Below are 19,129 nucleotides of genomic sequence, written 5' to 3'. Positions count from 1 at the left end.
GCCGAGCAGGGAGCCCGACGTGGGACTCGATCCCGGGACTCCAGGATCATGACCTGAGCCGAAGGCAGTTGCTTAACCAACTGAGCCACCCAGGCTCCCGAGACTCTTAATCATAGGAAACAAACTGAGGATTGCTGGAGGGGAGAGGAGTGGGGGGATGGGGTGACTGGGTGATGGACATTAAGGAAGACACGTGATGTAATGGGCACTGGGTATTATATAAGACTGATGAATCACTGACCTCTATCTCTGAAACCAATAATACATTATATGTTAATTAATTGAATTTAAATTAAAAAAAAAGAAAGAAATATCCTCATTTACAGAAAACATGACTGACTAAAACCCATCATGATTTTCAGATAAACTATGAGTCCCAGTAAGAGACAGTAACAAAGTTGCTAAATACAAAATCACTATATAAAGCTTTACATTCTTCCCATACACTAGTAGTGCCCAATTATAAAATACAACAGAAAAAAAGATCCTCCATAATGCAAAAGACTATCACCTTTCTTCTGGATCAGGAAACATTCCTGCTTACTAGCCTCCCCACACTCACTATTATTTCTTTCAAATTCATTCTCCACTTAGCAGCTAGTGATCTTTTCTAAACATAAATTAGATCCTGTCATGCTCCTTTCACCTTTTAATGGCTACTCATCATTTATAATTGAATTCCAGTTCTTTATCATGCCCATGCTCTGCATGACCTGGCGCCTGCCTATTCTCCGATCCACTCCCTCACCACTGCCCCATCCCATTCCACACCACCCCAGAACCTTCTTTCAGTTCCTGATGCGTGTCAAGCTCTGTCCTGCTCTAGCGCCTTCACATATGCTAGTCCCTCTTTCTGCAAAGCTTCCCCCCCAAATCATCACCTGAGTGTTCCTAGTCAATCCTCGAGTCTCGGTTTAAATGTCACCTGCTTACCCTAAATAAGATGGAGTCTCTCGTAGCTTTTTTCTTTCATAGTCCCACCATAACAAGTAATAATATCCCATTACATATTATACCATAGTGTATAATCATATTTTTAGTTGTGGATCATTTATTCATTGCCTCGATTCCCTTCTAGACCATAACTTCTATGAGGGCAAGACTCACTTCTTTGATGTTTCCCTGAGCCTTTAACAGGAATAGTCATATAACAGATGCCCAGTATTTTTCTGAATGAATGAATGAATGAATGACAGAGTTTGCTGATTTCGCCTGAATCTCAGTAGAATGCCCACTGCACTCTTCCCAGGATTCAGGCTTGTTAGGAAGAATAGGGGGACCCCGGGGGCCTAACTGGATGAGGGACCAAGAAACCTTGTAAGAGAGTGAGTGGGGGTAATGGGCTTGGTTTATGGTACCTGGGGCAGTAATAAGAGTTGGGGGAAAAGTTCTCAACACAGAGCTACATCCCTCCATGACTCCTACCCCACCTCTCAAGAACCCAGGTCGTGGACTTGCAAATTGGGTTTCCCATAAAGTGCTACTTTTCTGGGATCTTTGTGGAATATTAAGAATTTAAAGGAGGGGCATCTGGGTGTCTCAGTCAGTTGAGCATCTGACTCTTGGTTTTGGCTCAGGTCATGATCTCATGGGTCATGGGAATGAGCCCCGCATAGGGCTCCTGGCTCAGTGAGGAGTCTGATTGAAGTTTCTCTCCCTCTGCCCCTCCCCCACTCTCTCTCTCTCTTTCTCAAATAAATAAATAAGATCTTTAAAGACTTATTTATTTAGCTGAGGGGGGAAGGGGCAGAGGGAGAGGGAGAAAGCCAAGCAGACTCCCTGATGAGCACGGGGCCCCACACAGGGCTCGATCTCACGGCCCTGAGATCACGACCTGAACCAAAACCAAGAGTCGGACACTTAACCAACTGAACCACCCAGGCGCCCCAATAAATAAATCTTTAAAAAAAAAAAGGAGTTTGGCGGACAGCAGCTTTCAGGACTGATGGGGGCAATAAGGCAACTATCTATCACCCTTGATGGAGGCATTTACAGCCTCAGGAGCATATGGAACTGCCAAGGAGCTGGAGTATGTAATGGAGAAAAATGGTGAAGGCCACGGGAACCCCAAGAAGACTTGATCAGGTACACACAAGATACCCTCAGGGACTCCCAGAAATAACTAGGGGAACTTTAGGGGAAGGCAAAAGGCCCAACAGTGGCAACTGGGAACAGAGCTACGAGGGCCTGCTACTAAGACTCTAGTTTTCTTCCTCTGGGCTACAGAGATTACCAGGAAACCCTTACAGCCACCCTACTTAGGGCCACTGGCCTGATGGCACTACAGCCCAGGGGACAGATGGGCCACCGTGAAACTGCCACATGGTCATTAGAGAAAGCGGTCTTCCCACAGGAAGCCAAAGACTGAGGGACTCCTCCCAGTAGCCCCTCCAGAGCTGGAAATGCTAATTTTTCAGCTGGAAAGTAAGGAAACCGTGTTTCTGAGGCCACGTAATGCCAAAATAGGGGCTGCTGGTAATTCTACCATCTCGAGTACACCACAGACTCAGGCATATGATAGGTCCCCCTGACTGGTTAAACGCTTGTGTGAGCCAAGTGAGGAGGAGTGTTACATTTGCCAGGGGTCCCTGAGAGGCAATCTTCATGTTTATTTGTTTCTCTTTGAGCTCACATACTTGTACACCACAGAAGCAAGGAGGGACTGGAAAAATCCTGTTATCCCCCATAAACGACAATTGTTGGAGGCCTGCTCAGCACCTACCTGTTACCTCTCCCTACTGTCCCCTTCTTCCAACCACTCCGGTCGCCTCGGAGCACGCGGGACAGGCACGGGTACAAGGAGAACTCACTCTAGGTCTGATGACTGGTGACATCTCTGAGGATAACCTTGCGGCTGCTCGCTCTTAGAAGGGCTTGGTCTCCCGTCCAGAAAGAGACGGTTTGCAGGCAGACCGGACCAAGGAGGGCATTATGCAGTCCTCTCTCTTCTTCTCCCCAAAGGAAGCCTGAGATGGTCCCACCCAGACCTACCTCTTGTCCTCTTCCACCTGGACGCCGATGGAGTGGAACTCTCTTCGACTCCTGTTCTCAGTGTCCGAGTCTGAGATGGTCTCCACCTGGCGGCAGGATTGTGGGAGTCAGTGGGCCAGGGCCAGACCAGGGACACAAGCCCTCCCCGGGGGCAGAGGGGTGAGCAGAAGCTAAGCCCCAAGGCAGTGGGCAGGTTCTGCACAGTCAGCCCGAACAAGAAAAGAGGCCCAGGAGGTCAGAGGCGTACCACTGGCCACCACTCTCCACTCCCCAGTAGAGGTGATGTTTCCAGGACAAGCGACAAGGGAGTGGGGCTGGCACTGGTGTAACAGCCTTGTCGATGACCAGGCACAGGGGCTTATGTGCAGCTCAGAGCAACCTCACCGACCCCCTCAGCCCGTCTCCAACCCGCCAGGGCCCGAGCTTGCTTCGGTTCGGCACCTCCTCTTTCCATACCTGCACCCCTATGGACGGCCGCCACTTCCTCTGCCGCGCCAGGCTCCGCAGCTCCTCCCTGCCAGGAATGGTCTTGATGATGAGTGTAGGGGGCTTGGGGCTGGCCCGGGGTGGCACCGGCGCCAACTCCAGGGTGCGCGCGCCCATGGCGGGGCCATCCAGCCCGTCCGCGGAGCTGCAGCGCCGGGCGGGGCCCTCGGCCGCCGTGAAGCTCTCGTGGGCGGAGTCGGTGCTGCTCTGGGCGGTGATGGAGATGCGGGGCGGGGCCTGGCTCCCCGGCGGGATGGGGGACGGGGCCTTTCTGAAGTTGAAGGCTGTGGCCAGGAACGCAGAAACGCAGCGGGTGAGAAACGCGTCCCAGCGGGTGTCCGTGGCCCACCACCCCACGCCCACACGGCGCCGGAGGACCCAGCAGGCACGCGTACTCCACGTGCCAAGGCTTGTTCTCCCCATCATCCGGCCCAAAGAGGCAAGCCAGATGCCCAAGGTCACACAGCACCGCCGTAGCGAGGGCCAGCACCAGAACCCTGGGAGCTCTTCAACCTAGGGCCCGGCCAGGGGCAGAGAGGGCACACTCACAGGAGCCGGGCCTCCCTGAGACAGAGGCAGGGGCAGCAAGGAGGGGCAGGCAGTCGTCGTCTTGAGAGCAGCCGGCCTGGATGGCCCGGAGGTAGCTGTGGCTCCGCATGCGGAAACAGCCGGGCAGGTCCAGGGCATCCACCGCCTGGGACTCGAGCTCCCCAAACACAGACCCGCACACGGCCTCCAGCTGCTGGTTCAGCTCCTCACTGAGCTGGGGGCAGGGGTCGGGAGAACAGTTACTGGGGTGCTGGGCTGGAAGCGGGCATCTCTGAGGCGCTTTGCCTTAGGAATATATCTACAGGTGCAGAGACGGTCTCTGTGTGACGCCTCTGCCTTTGAAACCCTCACTCTGTGCAAAGAAAGATGGAGGCACCTCCGCCCTGTGCTGCTGTCCAGGCCTGCCTTGGGGGCGGTCTTGGGGTCTAGTTTTTCCTCTAAATACTCCTCCCTCTACCCCATCAATGCCTCTCCCAGACTCCTAGGACCACCCCCATCTTCCTCTCCCCCTAGTCCAGCCCCTCACATTTCTCTCACCTAACACTGAGGGAGAGGACCAGCAACATCCACCCTCCCGACCAGTCTGCAGGTGGGGAACTGCAGGGAAGGCCACTTTTTATTTTATTATTTATGATCCATTACATTACAAAATTGATTGACAGCAACCTATAGAGACACATACCATGGGGCTGGGCAGAAATTAATGGGTAAGTAAGATATGGAGCAAAAATTATTAACCTTCAAGTGTTCCAAGCCTTCTCCCACCTTCTCCCCACTAACTAGGGTTCCGATTTGGCCTGCTGGCTCCTTCCTTGCCCTCATCCTCTAAAGCAAGTCCAGCCATTGCTGACTGAGGTTCTTGTTTCTGTTTTGGTATTTTGTGGTACAGAATCCATGGTGTGTAAAAAAATTAAAGCAACTAAGAAAAAGGCAAAACAAAAACTCTGTTCATGGAACCGTGTCCCACAGCACTGCAGTAAGACTAAATATACTACAGAGATTGCAGCTTCTATTCATATTATATGAGAAAAGTAGCACAAAGGAAAAATAAAGGCAGGTGGTCCCAGGGATAAGCTCTACCCCCAGAACACAGGATGGGTGCACATTTGACCCTGAGCTTCCAAAGCATCAAGGAATATAGCCTGCAGGTTGCCTGCATATCTATGGTGAGAGACACACCTAGACTCAAGAGTTGGCTCAGCTACCTCCTAGTACTGTGGCCTGGGAAAGCTACTTAAAGCTTTGGGGCCTCAGTTGAAGCACCTGCCCAGTGGGAATGATAATGGTACTATCTTCATGGGGTGGCTATTTAGGGGACTCAAAGAAAAACATGGGAGGCCCTTGGTGCAGGTACTGGTACACACTAAGCCCTCAGTAAGCGGCACATGAAGGTCTCAGGACCTACCTGGAAATAGGCCACCACTCATGAGAACCACAACTATTCCTGTTACTGAGCCCAAGAGAAATCCCCCCAAGTGATTATGTAGAGGTCATTGGATGAAGTCTCGGACAAGGTCCTCAGTAGCATCCACATCGTAAATGTGATAGCAGATATCCCATGGCTGCATCTTGTGACATCTCCCAGGAAGGATTCAGAACATCATATGTGCAATCAACAGATAAAGTAGTGGCTTGATCCACGTGTAAAATGCTGCTCAACCTTTCCATAACTCCACCTCCAAAGCATAACATGTTATCACTAAAATCTACCTCAAATTGAGCAGAAATTTCCATCCAGTTCTACTGAGGGGCAAACTAAGGCTCAGAGGGGGCAGATGAATTGACCAATGATGCCCAGCTTGTAAGTGATTCACCGAAGTCAAATGCCAGGTTTCCTGGCTCTTTTGCCAGGCTGAATCAGAATCTCCTGGGGAACTTTTAAACCTACATTAACTCAAGCTCTACCCCAAGGATCTGAACCCAGGGCTCTCTATCTAGATGCCTCTCTTTGCTTTGGCTGCCTTGAAGCTCAGGGACAAAATCTGCTGGAAATTCAGATTCAGTGGTTCCAGCGTGGGCCCAGTCATCACAAAGGAGTGTCTGGACTTCCTTCCGCAGCTCCTTCTAAAGGAACTTCATTACAAGTGTACAGAAATCACAGGTCATAGAAAAATGAATTCGAGATCCTGTAGAAGTGAAGTTGTGCCATGTTTGGCATAAGCCACAATCCTGTGGCAGCCGTGGCTTTCATCATGACCCTCTGCAAGTCCACCTCTCAGTTTCCTATCTCTGGACCCCTGAGGTATGAAGGACCAGCAGTGCCTGGGTATTTCCTGAAGCTTAGAAGCTGATTTAACTCCTGTTATTTCTAGGTCAGGCTCAAGATACCCCAACTAGAACCAATCCAGCTCAGAGGATCCTTCCTGGGGTACAGGACAGTTGATCCTGTAGAACCCCAGTAGAGAGAATTCTGGATCCTACAGATGGAAGGAATCTCATTCTGCAGCTTATCTCTGTACCTCCAAGCCTCTTCTGTGTATAAAGTATTAGGCATAATATCTGGCATATAGCAGATGCTCAATAAACATAATAGACTATTATTAGTAGTAAGAGGTTCTTAAATCCCACTGACAATACCTTTCAGAGACTTCTCCTTCCCAGGGTCTCTGAAGCTCTTGAAATCCCAACCATATGCTATTCCTATGACCAACTCCATCCAAGGCAGACAGAGGGAGGGTGAGAAATTCCCTGGGGCCACATGCTTTCCATCTCTACTGGTGAAGACGAGCTTCTGAAGTTCCCACAAGGGACCAGGACCCAAGGGAAACACAGACTTGTATAGACTCCTGGAGGAATATTGTGCCTATGTTGATCTTTACTGTATTATGATTATAAAACTGTAACATTGTGCTGTGAATTCTCCTATTATCCTTGCCCTGCCTTCCAACCTGCTGCCCCCAGACCCACTTTCAGTAGAGTTAAAGTCAAAGGATCCTCTTAGAAAATGGGAACCTTAGCCTCTGCCCAAACCAGACTCAGGATCAGTAAATATTTCCAAGGATGTGGGATATTTAGAAGAAAATACTTTGCTTGGGTCTAACTGAAAATTGTCTGTGCTAGAGTCAGTGGGTTCCTCTGGGGGCTGGACAACATCCTGTATACTTTACCTGTGTCGTTTAATTTAGCTAACCTTGGAAAACACTCCCAACTCAAAACACTCTAAAACACTGGATAAAATATAAGAAATGTTTTATATGCATAGCTGAGCTCACAAGAAAGCGAGATATGTCCCCAGAGGACAAAAGCAAAGAGGAGACTGGAAAATCAGAATATTAACTGTGTGAGTCAGTGCTGCAAACAGCCCAGTGGTGGTAGGAGGTGGGGGCACAGGTTGCTGGTCTGACGGACCAAAGGGCTTAGGTATTAACACCCACTTGGGTGTAGGAGTAAGGCGTTGGGTCCACATGAAACACAGCGTTAGAAATGAGAACCTCCATAAATGTAGGAAAGGGAAAACCTTTCATGAATGGTAGACTAAAAAAAAAAAAAAAAACCAATTATCAGCACAGGCTGATGAGAAGAAGCTAGTTTGTAGTCTAGGCATTGGAGGGGGAAAGTAGGCTAATCTCCTAAGATTAGACCCACAAGCTGGTCTTCACATAGACACAGGATTCTGTAGGCCTATGGGCCTGCATGGCTCAGACACCTCCCTGCAAATTAAAAATTAACATAAAATGGTCCCAAACCAAGAATAGTCTAACAGAAGCAGCTGCAAAGTATTTTCTGAGGGACCCACTCTTAACCCAGGCTGTTCAGGATTCTCACAGATAAAGTTCCACTGAAAATGAGTTCATACCAGACCATGTGGTATGCTGGCTCTGACACAACCCCTAATGATCTCCACACCTCCTGGCATTAACACCCTTGTCTGGGCCCCTCCTCTTGAAGAGGGACTAGACTTACTATAATGAACAGAACATGGAATGTCACTTCTGAGATTAAATTACAAAAAGACCATGGCTTCCATCTTGAACACGCTCCTTCTCTCAGAGTCTCTGCTCTGTCTGGGAGAAGCAAGCTATTACGTTATGAGTAGCCCGATGATGAGTCCCACATGTCAAAAAACTGATGAATCTGGCCAGTAGCCAGGGAGGATCTGAGGCCTGCCAAGAGCCATGGGAGTGAGTGAGGAAGCAGCTAGTCCTCCAGTCAAGCCCTAAGATGACAACAGCCCTGGCCAATACCTTGACTGAAGCCACATGAGTCACCTGATCCAGAAGACACCACCCACCTAAGCTGCACTCAGATTCCTGACCCACAGAAACGGTGAGATAAGTATTCGATGCTTTAAGACATTACACAGCAGCTAGTGTTACCTTAGCTAAAACAGATTAGCTTTTAAACTATGTTTAAAACTCCTGGGGCACCTGGGTGGCTCAGTCAGTTAAGCATCTGCCTTCGGCTCAGGTCATGATCCTGGGGTCCTGGAATCAGAGTTCCGCGTTGGGGAATTCTGCTCCACGGAGAGCCTGCTTCTCCCTCTGCCTCTGCTCTCTCTCCCCCTCTGTCTCTCACAAATAAATAAATAAAATCTTTAAAAAAAACAAAGTAAACTATGTTTAAATTTCTAAAACTTAAAAGATAAAACTGAAAACATCAGGAGAGAATATAAGCTTTGAAGACTAGAAAGATTTAAAAGGAACCAAACCAGATGTCTAGAACTGAAAAAAAGTCAAATTAAAAACACAATTAATGAGTTAAATAGTAGATGACGCACAACTGAAGAGAAAATTGGTAGATCAGATGATACATCCGAGGAACTCACCCAGAAGGCAGCATAGAGAGGCAAAGAAATGGAAAATATGAACCACAGGATAAGATGCATGGAGGAAAGAATAAGGTCCCACATACAACTAATAGGAGCTCCAGGTGAGAGACTAGATAGCATATAGAAGCAGCAATATTTGAAGAGTTAATTAGACTAATGGAGAATTTTCAGACTCCTTGCTTCACGCATGACAGAGTGACAGGCAAGACAGCTCTAAAGCTAGACAAAACTGTCAAAGACAACCACCTCATCACTCTGAAAATCAATCCAAGGTATACAACAAAGAAGCGTATACATGAAAATTCTTGAACAGCATGAGTCCGGGGCGTCCTTGCCTGGGGCTGCTCCCATTACTCAACTTCCCAGCTCTCTCACTTGCAATAGTTCAACCAGGGTGAGGCAGGCTGTGAAAACCAGCTGCTTCGTTGCCACTGCCAAAAGGGGCTCACTTAATTTGGAACATTGTCGTATAATGTCAAGAACGGGGCGGGGTGGGGGGAAGCTGGGGGGAGAACAGTAATAGAGGAATAGCCAGCAGCATGGCTAAGCTGAGATTTCAGCACTGTTTGGGACAAGCAATGGACTGGCAGACTAGGCAGGGATTTAATAAAGGAGTTCCAGGGCATGGGATGGCCAGAGAAGGTTTGATGACCTCGCCACATATCCTGCGTTAAGTAGAGGTGAGTGAGACAGAGAGGCCTCGAGCTGCCCACGCCTCTCTGGCCAATGGAGCCTGTGCACATGTGTAGCGGTGACGTAAGAGAGCCTGGCAAAAAAGTAAAATCCAGGGTAGGCTGAAAAACAGCCTGAAGTTTGTACTCCCTAGCCCACACATAGAACCATAAGCAGAGAGAAGCTTTTCTGGCTCAAAGTTCTTGGGCACAATCTCTGGCTGAACACTAAGCTATGCAGACACAGGGACAAACGCCCTAGGAAACCAGGCTTAAAAATAAAAATAAGAAAGAAAAAACAAACTAGTGAATATATCAGAGGCCACATTTAGCAGGGAAGACAGATTTCACAGAATTAATCCAGGGATCAACAAACACATAAACAAAGCAATAATAATCTTCAAGAGGTAAAGTAAGAACCCACAACTATATGGTCAACTAATCTTCGACAAAGCAGGAAATAATATCCAATGGAAAAAAGTCTCTTCAACAAATAGTGTTGGGAAAACTGGACAGCAACATGCAGAAGAACGAAACTGGGCCACTTTTTTACACCATACACAAAAATAAATTCAAAATAGATGAAAGACCTAAATGCGAGACAGGAAACCATCAAAATCCTAGAGGAGAACACAGGCAGCAACCTCTTTGACGTCAGCCGCAGCAACTTTTTTTTTTTTTAAGATTTATTTATTTATTTGACAGAGTGAGAGAGCACGCACAAGCAGGGGGAGCAGCAGGAGAGAGAGAGGGAGAACCAGGCTCCCTGCTGAGCCGGACGTGGGGCTCAATCCCAGGACCCCAGGATCATGACCTGAGCCGAAGGCAGACGCTTAACTGACTGAGCCACCCAGGCACCTGGCCATAGCAACTTCTTACTAGACACGTTGCCATAGGCAAGGGAAACAAAACCAAAAATGAACTACTGGGACTTCATCAAGATAAAAAGGTTCTGTACAGCAAAGAAAACAATCAACAAAACTAAAAGGCAGCCTACAGAATGGGGGAAGATATTTGCAAATGACATATATGATAAAGGGTTAGTATCCAAAATCTATAAAGAACTTATCAAACTCAACACCCAAAAAACAAATAATCCAGTTAAGAAATGGGCAGAAGACATGAATAGACACTCTTCCAAAAGAGACATCCAGATGGATAACAGACACATGAAAAGATGCTCAACGTCACTCATCATCAGGGAAATACTAATCAAAACCATGGTGAGATACTACCTCACACCTGTCAGAATGGCTAAAATTAACAACACAAGAAACAAAGGTGTTGGCAAGGATATGGAGAAAGGGGGACTCTCTTACACTGTTGATGGGAATGGGAACTGGTGCAGCCACTCTGGAGAATAGTATGGAGGTTCCTCAAAAAGTTAAAAATAGAACTACCCTACAATCCAGCAATTGCACTACTAGGGATTTACCCAAAGGATAAAAAAAAAAAAAATACAGATTCAAAGGGGTACATGTACCCTGATGTTTATAGCAGCATTAACAACAATAGCCAAACTATGGAGAGAGCCCAAATGTCCACTGACTGACAAAAATGGATAAAGAAGATGCAGTGTATATATATATATATATATATATATATATATATATACACAATGGAATATTACTCAGCCATCAAAAAGAATGAAATCTTGCCATTTGCAACAATGTGGATGGAGCTAGAGTGTATTATGCTAAGTGAAATAACTTCAGTCAGAGAAAGACAAATACCATATGATTTCACTCATACGTGGAAAATAAAACAGATGAACATATTGGGGGGGAAGGGGAAAGAGTGAGAGAGAGAAAGAAAGAGAGAGAGAGAAACAAACCGTAAGACGGACTCTTAACAGTAGAGAACAAATTGAGGGTTAATGTAGGGAGGTGGGTGGAGGATGGGCTAGGTGGGGGATGGGTATTAAGGAGGGTACTTGTCGTATTCATCACAACACTTGTTGTGATGTACTTGTTGTGATGAATACAAGGTGTTGTATGTAAGTGATGAATCACTGAATTCTACTCCTGAAACCAATATTGCACTGTATGTTAACTAACTAGAATGTAAATTTTAAAAGTTTTTAAAAAGGTAAAGTAAGAATCCAGAGTCACTACAATATATTACTTAAAATGTTCAGTGTACAACAAAAAAATTATGAGACATGCAAATAAACAAGAAAATGTGAATGTCCCCAAATGTTTGATTTATCAGACAAAAACTGCAAAGCAGCTATTACAAACATATTAAAAGAACTAAGAGAAATGTTTAAAGGTTTAAAAGAAAGCACAGCAATGGCTTCATGAATAAAAAAAAAATCACAACAAAAAGCATTTTTTTTTTAAGAGTCAAATGGAAATTCTGGAGCTGAAAAGTACAATAACTGAAGTGAAAAATTCACTAGAAGGGCTCAGCATTAGAAATGATCAGTAAACTTGATTAGTATAAATTATGCAATCCGAAGAATGGAGAGAAAAAAAGAACAAAAATAAACAGAACCTCAGAGACCTATGGGATAATCACAAGCAAAGCAGTATACATGTAATGGGAATCCCAAAGGAAGAAGAGAGAAAGGGAAAGAAAACGATACTTGAAGAAATAACAGCTCGAAACTTTCCAAATGTGATGAAAACCATTAATCTACAGATTAAAGAAGCTCTATTACTTCAAAGTAGGTTAAATACAAAGAGATCCATAGCCAGATACATTACAGTCAAAATGCTGAAAGCCATAGACAAAGAGAAAATCTTAATAGCAGCAAGGGAAAAACAATTCACCACACACAAGAAAACAATAATATGATTAACAACTGGCTTTTCATCAGAACAATAAGCATCAAAGGTAGTGGAATGGTATATTCAAAATGCTGAAAGAAAAAACTGTCAACCAGGAATTCTATATTCAGCAAAACTATTCTTCAAAAATGAAGTAAAATTAAAAAACAACGAAGTAAAATTAAAGACGTTTCCAAATACATATAGACTGAAGACCTATCTTACAAGAAACATTAATGGAAGTTCTTCAGGCTAAAAGGAAGTGACACTTAATGATAACTCAAATCCACAGAAAGAGATGAAGGGGACCATAAATGACAAATATAAAAGAATCTATAGATATACTTTTCTCATTTTTTCTCTCAACTTCTTTAAAAGGCACAAAATTTTATAAAACTATTATTATAACATCATCATTACTTTGTGATAATTGTTAGATTTAGAACATATACACAGGAAAGTACATGACAACAATAGCACAAATAGGGGAGAGAAAAAAAGAGATACACTGGAGCAGTGCTTCTATATTTTGCCAGAATTAATTAGATTTTAATCAGTTGTGATATATATTATAATTCCTAGAGCAACTCTAATAACTCAAATAATATAGTAAAAAGGAATTAATAACAAAAAAATTAAAATGGTACACTAAAACATTTATTTGATACAAAAGAAGACAGTAAGGAAAGAACAGAGGAAAAACAATGACATGATACAATCCAACCATATCAATAATCACGTTAAATGTGAATGAACAAGAAAGCCCATTTGAAAGGCAGAAATTGTTAGACTGTATTTTTCGAAAAAGCACAAGTAGGTTGAAAGTAAAAGGATGAAAAAAGATGTACCAGCAAACAGTAACCATGAGAGAATTTTCCAGATTTGATGAACAGCATTAATCTTCAGATTCAGGGAGCATACACACATAGTGAAACTGCAGAACACCAAAATCAAAGACAAGATCTCAACAGCAATCAGAAAGAAATGAAAACTATCCACAAAAACAATTAGATTGATTGCAGACTTCCCAACGGCAACAACAGAACATAAATGTGACAAAAGAGTATCTTCAAAACGCCGAGAGAAAATAAATGTTGACCTAAGATTCTAAAATAAGCTGATTTATGTTAAATAATGAGGGTAGACTCCATTTTTTGTTAAAGGCAAAGTTTGCTACTAACAGACACTGACTGAAAAATTACTAAAGAATATTTGAAAGGAAGGAATGAGATGTAAGAAGGTTTGGGGAGGAGAGGTACAAATGTGAGTCTATAATCAAGTCTTTTTTTTTAAGATTTTATTTTTTATTTGAGAGAGAGAATGAAAGAGAGAGAGAGCACAAGAGGGGGGAGGGTCAGAGGGAGAAGCAGACTCCCCGCCGAGCAGGGAGCCCGATGTGGGACTCGATCCCGGGACTCCAGGATCATGACCTGAGCCGAAGGCAGTCGCTTAACCAACTGAGCCGCCCAGGCGCCCCTATAATCAAGTCTTAATAGCATAAAAATGTAGCAACAGTAATAAAGACTAATTTGGAGAGGTAAAACGATGGAACTAAAATACCAGGCAACATGTACAGATAAGAAGGGAAGGTGGTCAGAACAAAAGTGTCCTAAGGATAGAAGAAATTGTCAAATGACACTTTGCTAAGTCAGACATGCACATGAAAATTACAAAAGTAACCACAAGAATGAAAATAGAATATAGAACTGCCAAACCAGTGTGGGATTGGGTAGTAAGAAAAATTAAGAAAACCAATCCAAAAGAAGGTAGCAAAGGAGTAGAAAAGCATCACCCAAAAGGCAGGAGAAATAAGGGCAGAAAATAAAACAGCAAAATACATCCAGGCAGATCAGTAATCACAATAAATATAAATGTACTAAACCCTCAAGCAATTATCAGAATAGATGTAAGATAAATTCCTTAAACTATTTACAAAAGACATACCTAAAACAGAAGGAGACAAAAAGCTGGAGCACACCTGTGGTGTCAGAGGGTAGCCAGGGGACCGATGTGGCTGCCGTAGATGGGGGGAGGGAACAGCATTAGGAGAGGGACTCACAGGTAGCAAGGGCCAGATCATGCAGGGCCTTATAAGTCGTAGTAAAGTCCTCTGAGTAAGGCGAGGGTTTTGAGTGGACGCAATTCTAGTTTGAAATGATCGTTCTGGGCAATGCTGAGAGAGAATGGATTTGGAGCAAGGGCACGTGCAGGAGACCACTTAGGGGGCAAGAGAATAACCCAGACAAAAGCCATGGTGATGTAGACTGGAGTAATGACAGTGGAGGCGGTGAGAAGCGCTGGGATCCTGGATGTGCTTGGAAGGTGGGACCACCAGGATCTGCTGAAGGACTGGATGGAGGCATGCGAGACAGAGAAAAAAGTCGAGACTGATTTCAGGCTTTTGGATCCGAGCTCCTAGAAGGATAAATTTGCCATGATCTGAAATGGAGAAGACAGTGGATGGAGCAGGACATTTTGCGGGGGAAGGAGTGGGGGTTAAGGATACTAGCAGTTCCACTGTGGATGTCTTAAGTTTGAAATGTCTACTAAACATCCCAAGTGAGATTTCAATACACAGTTAGACACACATGCCCGGCAATTATGGGAGGATTTGGGGCTGGAGATACACATTTGGAAGTCATCAGGCCCTCAGTAATATTCAAAGCCATGAGCCTGAATGAGCTCACCTAAGGAATGAGTGTCATGAGAAGTCCAGGAACTAAGCTCTGGAAAAATCCAGTGTTCAGATCCTGGAGAGTTGGAGAGGCACCGGTGGCAAGACTAAGCATAAACAGCTAGAGAGAGAACCTAGGAGAACCTAAAAGGTATGGTATCTTCAAAGCCAACTGAGTACGGTGTTTCAAGAAGGAGAGAGTCATCATCTGTATGAGATGTTGCTGATGGGTCAAATAAAATGAGGACGGAGCATTAACTACTGGTTAGCAACATAGGCTAGTCTGATGTGAAAAGACAGCTGTGCTAGTCAGATTCCCTGATGCAGGAAATGTAACAAAGATCGAAGCAGCAAACAATAGGAGCCAATCTGGACAGTCTTCTGCATTGCTTTTTTGCATTGCTTTCCACCACCCCCCCCAGCAAACAGTAAAAATAGCTAACCTTTCCTGAGTGCTGGCTATGTGCCAAGAACACTATTATGATGCCTATTTTTAAATAAAGAAAGTGGGGCTCAAAAAAGTCAAATAACTTGCCCCAGGTCACTCAGCTGGTAAGTAGCTGAGCTGGAATTCCAATCCATGTCATGCATGTAATCATGCATACCTCTGCTTAGTTAAGGGGAAGTCTACACTTAGGGATGGAACTCAACATTTATAAAGTACCGATTTGGGGGCCAGGTGCCTCGTGTTTGCACACATTTTCTCACTGAACTCTCACAAAAACCCTGAGATAAATATCACTACTACTGTCATTTTAAAGGTGAGAAAACAGAGGATCTGCTGGGTCTCACTAATGGTCCCATGGGGGAGGTGGGGGGCAGTGGGGAAAGAACTCAAGTGTGGGCATCTCTCAGACCACAGCTCTGCCTATCCCCGGTCTGCACCACCACACCTGCCCTTTGCACGGGGTTAGCTGAGACTAATCAGGCCAGGACATGGCTGGGGAACCTCAGAGACCTGATGTCGCCCCTACAAACTCATCACTTTGAGGACCCTTGGTGGTTTTGAAGGATGTGACTGAGATCCCCAGTCTGAGTCAGCTCCAGGAATCCCAAGGTGGGTTTCCCAGCTCCCCCAGAACCAGACCTGTGCTCTCTCCAGGGGCTGGACCTCTGATTTTAAGGCACAGACTGAGTATGGGACTGAACCCCATTTCCAACCCTTTCCTTCGGGCATGCTGGACTGTCCCTACCTGTCCGGTGGTGAGGGAACGGCTGTAGCCAGGGATGGAGCTCCGGGGATGGATCCGGGGTGGGACACAGCAGCTGGGAAAGGACAAAATTCCATATTCAAAATGGGGGTCTGCTAGAAAGGGGAATAACAGCATGGATAGAACCGGCCCCTGAGCAGGTTCTATCCCTCAGAAACCCCCAGACAGGGATCCTCCCAGGAGACTCCTGGGTGAAGGGACTCTCCCAAAGAGGCACTCAGACTGGAGCGATCACCAAGGACCCCTCTTTACGTGGGGCAGGGCAAGAATCCCCAATTGAACCCTAAGCAGGGAACCCCCCGGTATCAGCTTCCCACCCCAAGCCCTGGTCCTCCCTGTCCTTACTTGATCCGGGCCTGGTCCACGCTGGAGGAACGGCGGGAGGTGAAGCGCCGGGCCACCGCTTTGGGAGATGTCTTGGGGCTGCCATCTGAGTCTCCGCTCTCCTCATCCCCCATGGCCTTGATGTAGCTGCCGCTCCGCATCCTGCGGCAGGGGATCTCCCCGTCCTTGCCCCCAGTGGGGTAACCCCCCCAGTCATCTTGCGGCACCTGCGGGGACAGGGGCTTCTGTGTCTCGGACGCGTCCCTACTACATTTAGAAGCCAGGACCCTCTGTCCCCACTGCCAATGGGAGGCGCTCTGTTAGCTGGAGCAGGCCTCGCTCAGGGACATGCAGAAGCAGCGCCAGAAGTAAGGTGTCAGGCTGTTCCCTCCCTTACAGGAGATGCCTCATCATCTTTCATGGACCTCTTACTACTTGATTGAGGTGATATGCCAGGAGTCAAGAGGATGAAGATCAGAGGCCAAAGTGACCTGTGTTGACCCACCCCAGCAGTGAAGTATCACCTGCCCCCACCTTTCCCCCCTCCTTCTCCTTCCTCCTCATAACCTGCTGACATCTCAAATCCTCCAACTCTTCCCTCCTTCCCTCTCTGAGGAGCCACTGAGGGCTCTAAGCAGGCAAGTGCCATCAGATTTGTTTCAGAAAGAGCGCTCTGACAGTCCAAAGCGGGGATGCACTGTGTAGGGCTGGGAGCAGGGCAGGGGATGGAGTGGCAGGAGGGAGACCAATTAGGAGGCTGATGCTGTTAGCCAGGCAAGAGATGATGAGCCTAAATTAAGACCATGACAATGAGGGGGACGAGGAGATGGAAATGAGGTGTTAAGGAGCGTCAGTGAGTCTGATTAGACGTAGGGGGCGAGGGGGCGAGGGGGCGGGGAGGAGCCGCAGATGACTGGGAGGCTGCTGGCTGAGGACCTGGGGGATGGTGCTGTCGCTCATGGAGCCACAGAATCCCAGAGAAACAAGTTTGGGGGAGAGGTGATAGGTTAGGGTTAAGCATCTTAAGCTTGGCAGTGAAATGCCGAGCAGGTGGTTGGGTGTTCGGTTCTGGAGTTCAGCGGAGAAATCTGGGCTGGAGGCAGACATGTGGGAGTCATGGGCGGCAGCTGAATCCACAGGGGTGAATGAAACAGCCCAGGGGAAAGAAGAGAGAGCTGGGGAGGGATCCAGTGACATTTTAAAAGGGGACTGCAAAGAAAGGAAGAAAAGCCTATGAAGTCACCTGAGAAGGAGTGGGCAGAGGGGTAGGAGGGAAGTCAGGAGGATGCCATGTCATGGAAACAGGAGACATTTCCAGAATAAAAAGAGTTGATAATGTCAAATGCCACAGTGCATTCAGAGGTTAGTAATTCGGGCTCAGGAGTTAGATCCATGTTCAAATTCTCGCCCCATCACTTGCTAGGCGAACCTGAGCAAAAAATGATTACTCTCTCAGTTTCCTCGTCTGTGAGTTGGTAATGACAATTATGCTGATGTCATAGGGTTGGTGGGAAGGACAAATAAGCCAACATAGTGTGCCCAGCACATAGTAAGTCCTCAATAAGTGTTAGCCATTATTATTATAAGCATTGAAGGGGCCTTCTAAAGAGAGCTCTCAAAAGACCACTGGTGACCGCTGCCAGAACATTTTAGAGGACAGGGGACGTGGAAGTCAGACTGTAGTAAAGGGGAGATTTAAAGGAAGTAAAGATGTAGAGTCTATGCTCTAAGAACTTGGGTACGAAGGGAAGACAGGAGATGGAAGGGGGTACGGAATGAAGGAAGGATTTTTTAGGATGAGAAACCTGGGCACATGTCCAGGATCAGAGAAAGCGCCGGTAAAGATAAAGATAGTCTTTAAATGTGGGGAGGGGGGGACAGTCAGTAGTCAGTTCCGGGATAGAGGGGATCCTGGCGAGATGGGCGCAAGCCCTCCTGGAGGGATCAGCCTGGGATGAGTGGTTCTGGCTTCTTCTCTGAGCCAAGAAGGAAGGGGATGGGGGCGGCTGGGGATCTAGATGAGTCTGTAGGTGGGCTGATAGGAAGGCGAGGGAGCCTGTGATGGTTGGCCTACACTAGGAGGAATGAGGTATAAGTGGAGGCATGGGGAAGAGGGCTAGGGCAGGTAGGGAAGATTTCACACACATGTTGTAAGGAACAGGTTGAATGGGGTGAGGATGGAGATTTTGAGAGGGGTCAAGAGTCAGGGAGAACATAGAGTTCAGGGAGGGACACAGACTCTGGGGGTGAAGCTAGGTGAGGGTACAGAAACCAGGATGAGAACAGTGACCCAGGGATGGAATGGGGTCCCAAGATGGACAGAACCCACAGATAGGGGCAGGGCTCAGCAAGGAAGCTGGAGCTCAATGAGAAGATGGGAACACAGGGAGGAGACAAGACTCCATAATGGAACAAGGGCTCTGGTAGAAGGAGGGGTTCAGGAGAGGGTTGAGGGAGAGCTGGGGTCCAGTGGGAGAAATAGGGTCTCAAAACAAAAGGGTTAAGGATCCAACAAAGACACCTAGTCTGATGGGGCCAACTTCCCCTGCTTTGGGGCATGGCCCCGGCAGTCTGTTAGTTCTCCCACACACATTTATTGTGATTCCTTAGGCAATCCTAAGATGCCTTGGACCCCCAAGCCCTGAGGGATCATTCCCTTCCCTGTACTCTCCAGAGAGGAGCTA

General features: G+C 46.5%; 1 protein-coding gene across 7 annotated transcripts in view; it reads right to left on the bottom strand.

The window, feature by feature from the left end:
* The window catches only part of DLGAP3 (DLG associated protein 3), a 63,958-nt gene that overhangs the window by 17,919 nt on the left and 26,910 nt on the right, over positions 1 to 19,129 (bottom strand). For all 7 annotated transcript variants that reach the window (XM_073902945.1, XM_025856672.2, XM_025856673.2 and 4 more), the window contains 5 exons: positions 16,467 to 16,672; positions 16,104 to 16,176; positions 4,027 to 4,240; positions 3,448 to 3,761; positions 2,992 to 3,077 (listed from right to left, as the gene is read on the bottom strand). In XM_073902945.1, coding sequence (XP_073759046.1) covers positions 2,992 to 3,077; positions 3,448 to 3,761; positions 4,027 to 4,240; positions 16,104 to 16,176; positions 16,467 to 16,672 — 893 coding nt within the window. The remainder of the gene's footprint in view (positions 1 to 2,991; positions 3,078 to 3,447; positions 3,762 to 4,026; positions 4,241 to 16,103; positions 16,177 to 16,466; positions 16,673 to 19,129) is intronic.

Source organism: Callorhinus ursinus, unplaced genomic scaffold (assembly GCF_003265705.2).
Source record: "Callorhinus ursinus isolate GAN/ISIS: 27379988/994484 unplaced genomic scaffold, GSC_fseal_2.0 scaffold18, whole genome shotgun sequence".
NCBI classification, from domain to species: Eukaryota; Metazoa; Chordata; class Mammalia; order Carnivora; family Otariidae; genus Callorhinus; species Callorhinus ursinus.
The sequence above is the reverse complement of the archived record's forward strand: the minus strand, read 5'-3'. Positions and strand labels throughout refer to the sequence as shown.